We start from the raw sequence: 6,594 nt of genomic DNA, 5'->3' as shown, positions 1-6,594 counted from the left end.
AAGAATAGATAGCAAATATCCTTATCTTGGCTACCCATTTTATTTACTAAAATAGGCCTACAATTAATTGAAACACTGATATATATTTTTATACATAATTTTAGAATTTAAGCACCAGTTTACTTAATTTGTATGTTATGAGTGAGAAGTACACGTTGCCTATAAACTAAGCGATGTTTATATTGACATTTAATAAAGCCTTTCGTTGATTTGCATTACATTTTAAATTCTAAAGCAGCATTATTTCTTTGTATTACATTTCTCAAACTGAAAAAAGGTATTGATGCAGTAATGACATTGAAAGTTTTAACTTTTTTGAAAAAAAGTATTTAAAAATCAAAATTACAAAAAAAAAAAATAAAAAAAATAAAAATACAGCTCATCGTGTTCACTGAGCCCACTACATGAGGCACACCAGGAACTAGAAAGATAAGTGAATATATATGTCATCTGCAAGCTTCCAGTCTGATCCATATCTGATGCCACCTCCCCCAATGACCACTTCCAGGCCATGCACAGTCCTCTTCCTGTTTTTGCTGCTTTGAAAATGTTTCACAGGGCCAATTTTATCAAATGGGACAATGGTCGTTTTTGGGTTGATTTTCTCCTAATTAAAATGAGCAAATTTAGTAAATGAATGTTTAAGAAAAATGGAAGGGGGTGGCATTACAAACATCATCCTCCTGCACACATGCGTGTGCACACATTGTATGAGTCCCAACAGCTCGACTACATATGAAAATCCTTGCAGTAATTGCTTGAAAAGTTAAACCTTTTTTGCTTTTATTTTTGTTTGTACAATTGAAAACTATGTATGTCGATAGCAAATCTTATTCAAAAATGCTATAAGCATGCAGCACCAATATGGCATTGAAACATCAAGATAGAACAATCCCAGAGTAAATGACTTATAATGTCATTTACATACTATAAGAAAAAAACTGAATATCATGCAAAAGGACAGAGATTATGTTCACAATACAGCAAATTACATCTAAACAGTGATGGAGTGTTACAGAAAGGTTAAAGTACTCTGGATTTTTTCCCCCCACTTTTTCCATTCACTTGGGTATTTTTTTTTTTTTTTTTGAAAAATAAAATGTTAAAAGATACACTGGCATAGACTCGCTATAATTTGATTAAGAATTTGTTAAGAATAAATACTCACAGCATAGCCCATTTCATTAGTCCAGGACTTAAATACACACCCTATTAATTACGCATATATTAACTCCACATTTTATGTTTTTTTCTAATGGAAAATTTGATTATTAGGCCTACTGTTCTATTTAAAAGTCTTCACTGAGAAAATGCATAGGAAAAAGAAACTACGCTATATCCAAAACGTGATCCATAAGATGGCCTATTGCACAAAATGTGAGCAAAGCGCGAGACTAGAGGCTTCCCTCTGCTGGTGAATCTCTGGTACTAAACGTCAATGTACCGAGCCAGACGTAGGCAACGAGCGGCCTCTGGTGGAAAGTCTCCCGAATTGATTTCGTTACCGTCAAGACGCAGCACTCTCAAATTTGAATAATTCCTGACGTCAATCTTTGTGCAGAAGCTTCCCAGGGAGAATTCTGTGGAATAAATGCAGATGATGATGATGATGATGATGATATTAATGATAATGACAACAACAACAACAACAATAATAATAATAATAATTAGAACAACAACAACAACAACAACAATAATAATAATAATAATAATAATAATAATAAGGCCAACAAATAATTAACAACAAGTAATTAACATATTAAACCATTACATTCATATGATTAATATGTAAGTGCTGATTATAAGATGCACCATGAACAAGTATGAAGTGCAGACATTAAACGTGTAAAGCTGAAAGACTCTCCCTATGCTGGCCTCACAATGACTGTAAACAATGCCATACATTGTGTAAAGCGGCTCCATCTGGTTCTGTTCAGCCAGAAACCAGGCGCCTGAGCTGCCTGCGGCTACTGGTTTGCTGTCATGGCTGTTTTGAGAAATAAATCAACCCCTCACCTCCCCCACCAAAAAAAAGGCTACAGCTTTCAAGGCTGTAGCTGGGACTGATTGAATTAAAGAAAGTGAAAAAATTGTCATATTTAAAATAATAGTAATAATAATAATACATAATGTCAATGGTCATTTTTTCCATGCTAAAGAAACATAATTAATGCCATGCAAATAAAATTGAATTTTTTATGGCGTCCAGACCACACATTAGCTTTGTGACTTAAATATATATCTGATACAACATTCAAGCAGCGATAAGACTACATAACACTGTTTGGAGTTCTGCATAAGGAACCTTGATCCTTATTTCCAGAGCGGTGTTGAAATAGTCACAGGTCATCAGAGGGTGAGCTGGGATTTACACCCCTCAGTGCGCAGCTACAGTAGGGTTTTATCTGTTTAACTGTGTCCAGTGGAGGCAGTTAAAGGTACATAATTTTCTCTGCTACGAAGGATTGCAATCCCTATTATCAAAAGTAAAAATACAAAGAATTCAATATTTTGATTGGCTATAGCAAACATTTGTACAGCCATTAAATTTGGCACACGTGATATACTTTTAAAGATTTCGTCCTAGTCCTGGAAGAAACATGGAAAATTCCAGAAGGGGCCCATCTGCTATTACCCATTTACATTAGCACTGCCATAAATGCTTTTGAATGCCACTAAATCATAACTCTAACATTATTATTATTATTATTATTATTATAAATAAAAATAATTATTGATAATATAATAATATGCATTATCGTTATACTCTTTTTAAGCCGAACTGCTTCAGGGAATGCTCATCGTTATAAACTAATGATGGTGTGAAATGCAGTGTACAGTAAAGCGCGTTGGAAAAGACTGTCCGGGATCAAAAATAATGTGATAATGGCATTCAGAGTGAGTATCCGAGGGAGGGAGGTACGCCGGCGGCCGTACCTTTGATCTGGTTGGCCTGCAGGTAGAGGTTCTGGAGCTTGGTGCTGACGGGCGGGATTCTCTCCAGCTTGTTGTAGGAGAGGTCCAGCTCGATCAGGCCGCTCACGTTGAAGGCGTTGGAAGCGATGCCTTTGTCTGTCAGCTGGTTGTTGGCGAGGCGGACGAACTGCAGCTGGGAGAGTTTGTGCAGGAAGTCGGCGGGGACGACATCGATGCTGTTGGACTCCAGATAGAGCTGGTGCAGCCTCTCGGGGAGAAGGCCCGGAACCTTGCGCAGCCTGTTACCGCTGATGTCCAGGAGGGTGAGAGACGGAAGTGACTTCAAGGCCCCGCCCACTTCCTCTATGCTGTTGTCGTGGAGCTGCAGGATGGTGAGGTCATCCATGCCGCTGAAGGTGCCCTCCTCTATGACGGTGATGTTGTTGCTGGTGAGCCGCAGGACGCGGATGGAGGTGGGCAGGTTGGGCGGCACCTGGTTGAGCAGGTTGTTGTCCAGGTAGAGCCGCTGCAGGTTGGTCAGCTTGGTGAAGGCGTTGGGGCCGATCTGGTCCGAGGTGAGCTGGTTCTGCTGCAGCATGAGCCAGACGATCTCGGTGGAGTTTTCGAAGGTGTCGTCCGGGATCCCGCTGATCTCGTTGTTCTGCAGGTAGACGTACTTCATGCGAGACGGGACGTACGGGATGTGCTGGAGGCCACGCCCGTTGCAGTACATGGCGACGGGGTAGCTCGGGGGGCAGTCGCACTCCAGGGGGCAGTCCCCCCCGTTGGTGTCGGCCTGGGGAGCCCCATAGGCGCGGTACCGGCTGTGCAGGTGGGACAGCCAGGTGAAGGGGTCCCGGTTTCGGCACAGCCCAAAATCACAGACCCCAGCCAACAGCAGGAGCACAAGAAGCCTCATGGTGACAGATGCTGAGAATCAGAGGACATCTTTAATGATCAGAATACACCAAGGAACAGCAGGGAATTTAGTGCACCACTCAGAAAATCTAAATGTCAAACTTTCATTTGTTACATATTTATTTTTTGCACATTTTCTTTTGTTTCAGCAATCAACCCTTTTGTTTTTTAAGTGATGATTTAGATGACAGAGCTCAATTTTATATTTCTATTCCAGGATATGTTATGCAGTGGGCAAACTACCTTTCTAAATGGTACACTGGAAGGGCTACATTATACACACTAATCTGTACAGTCAGGCCATTTCATCATTTAAAAAAAACAATACTTGATAAATCATATTTAGTAATGCTTTATTTACATAAATGTATGTATGTATATGTATATATATATATATATATATATATAAATGAGTACATGTACTGCTGCTTTTATATATTAAGCAATTTGAAGTATAACATACAAACACATTTGTCTTATGTATATGTATAGATTTGTGTGAGTATGTTTGAAAGCATGTATAACAGAACAGCATTCCTTTAACACCTGAAGTTTTTTCTCTAATTATGAAAGAGTTATGTGGAAATTCATCCGCAATGTCAAAAAACAGAAATACTGTGAAAAATAAAACAACAAATGGAGCACTAAGAAACGTTCCCTCAAATCCCACAAGCAATGATTCGTACTATGATTATTATTATTGTAAAAACCGTCTAATCCTTTTTTCTCTGGAAATATGCAGAACGAAGCTTTAGCCTCCTGATCATTTCTGAAACTGTACAAAAAAAAAACAATATTTAAATTTCCTACTAATTTGAGAGAATACAGGAAAATTAGCAGCTCCACAAACCTGATAGGAGGCAGCAGTCGCTCCTGTCCCTCTGTCCTGGTCTATGGCCTATTTGGTCTCATTCTAAAAGATTTTGTGAATACCCCCCCCCCCCCCCCCCCATACCCAACACCCAACCCCCCCCCCCCCCCCCTCCCCCTCCAGAACTACTCCTCCCCCTGCCAGCTGCTTTCCAATTACTGCAAGGCCATTTTTCACTGGTGTTAGAAGGCTTGGCTGCTCTTACCTCCAGCCATCCAGTCATCAGTTCCATCTGCAAGAGCGTGCAGCCGTACATCTGCTTTTTAACAACCTTGTTTTCATCAAAGGACAACAGTAAACCTTATCATTAAAGGGGAAGAGGCAAGCACCCCCACCCCCCTTTTTCACTTTCACTCTTTGGAGGGTGAAGGGTGTCACACACAAAAACACGATTTTCACGCAGTCTGAAACTCGCCCCAACATGATGCCATTCTTGTCCCTCTTGGTTGAATGACTTTAACAGCACGTCACATTTCTGCTTATTACTACAAATTCTTTAACTCACAGTTTCCATAAATCCTCCTGCCCTATTAAAACTGGTGTGTGTATGTGTGTGCATGTGTGTGATACAGTACTGCGAAAAATATTTGCCGCCTTCCCAATTCAGAAATATTTCAGATCTTTTGACAAAATGTAATATTTGACAAAGGGAATCTCAGTAAACCCAAAACACATTTTAAAATTAGTGACAAATACGAAATAATAGAAGAAATCAGGAAGGGGGCAAATGCTTTTTTGTGGCACTGTAACCTGACTTTATTATACTCCATGCGATATGGGACCCATTCATAAAAATTCACAAATCCACTGCAAAGCAGAGGGGCACTAGACTTGACAGATCATAAGCGTCTCAACAGAAATAAAAACCAGCTCGGCTTTTAATCCATGTGAACTGTACAAAAAAATGTCCGACCGAATCACTTAAAAAACACACCACGTTATACTGAATAAGAGATTTTTGTAAATGTGTGCTATTGGCACTGTCAGCTTGAATGAGTACAGAACTGAAGTCATTTCTTATGGAGGATAGTCAATGGATTGGTCACTTGTTCAGGGAAAAACGGAAACTCAAAATCAGAGTCATAAGGCTTTTATAATATTTTTTGAAAGGGCAAAAAAGGAAATTTAAAATCAACCTCCATTCATATGCTTAAGTGAGTACAGAAAGATTAGGGGGGTAAATGTACAACTGTGTGACAGCCCTTTGGGGGCATTTAAACTCACATTCACCAATGATCCCTACCTTCCCAAGTCTTCTGAGAGCTATGACTGCATTTTAGTGTTGCACCAGAGACCACCCACCCCCTGAACACACACACACACACACACACACGCACGCACACATGCACGCACGCACACACACACACACACACACACACACACACACATGCACGCACGCACACACACACACACACACACGCACACACACACAGACACACACACACACACACACACACACACAGACACGCACACACACAGACACACACACACACACACACACACACAGACACATGCACGCAGACACCTTTGATCTCCTAATGGAGACCAGCCTCTCACGGGGTGTCTCTATTAAGACAAAAAGCAGGAAGTGGGCCTAATCGTGAGCATACATTGTACATATTTATTTATTTATTTATTTAGTCTTTTTTTTAATGGGCTACCTGGGGCCAGTAGCCAGGACTCAGACTGGGGCCAGCCCAGGACTCTCTAAGCCTTCACAGCGGCCTTGTTTGGGGTCCTGGACCCACCAGGGGCACAGCAGGGGCCACGGGTTGAGTCAGCAGGCTTACAGAAGACATTCTGTTACAACGAAGGGTACAAGCTATAAACAAAATTTAGCCACTGAAGCCGCAATGTTATGATGAAACTGGAAACGTCAAAAAGAAAAA

General features: G+C 40.6%; 1 protein-coding gene across 1 annotated transcript; it reads right to left on the bottom strand.

The window, feature by feature from the left end:
• Window positions 1-1,064: 1,064 nt before the first annotated feature.
• On the bottom strand, window positions 1,065-4,753 carry LOC118208430 (fibromodulin-like). Its single transcript, XM_035383097.1, has 3 exons — window positions 4,685-4,753; window positions 2,938-3,846; window positions 1,065-1,580 (listed from the first exon to the last, which is right to left on the bottom strand). The coding sequence occupies exons 2-3, from the start codon at window positions 3,833-3,835 to the stop codon at window positions 1,429-1,431; spliced, it is 1,050 nt and encodes a 349-aa protein (XP_035238988.1). The 5' UTR covers window positions 3,836-3,846; window positions 4,685-4,753; the 3' UTR covers window positions 1,065-1,428.
• Window positions 4,754-6,594: the final 1,841 nt, after the last annotated feature.

Source organism: Anguilla anguilla, chromosome 11 (assembly GCF_013347855.1).
Source record: "Anguilla anguilla isolate fAngAng1 chromosome 11, fAngAng1.pri, whole genome shotgun sequence".
NCBI classification, from domain to species: Eukaryota; Metazoa; Chordata; class Actinopteri; order Anguilliformes; family Anguillidae; genus Anguilla; species Anguilla anguilla.
Note: the sequence above shows the minus strand (reverse complement) of the source record. Positions and strands in the feature narration are given on the sequence as shown.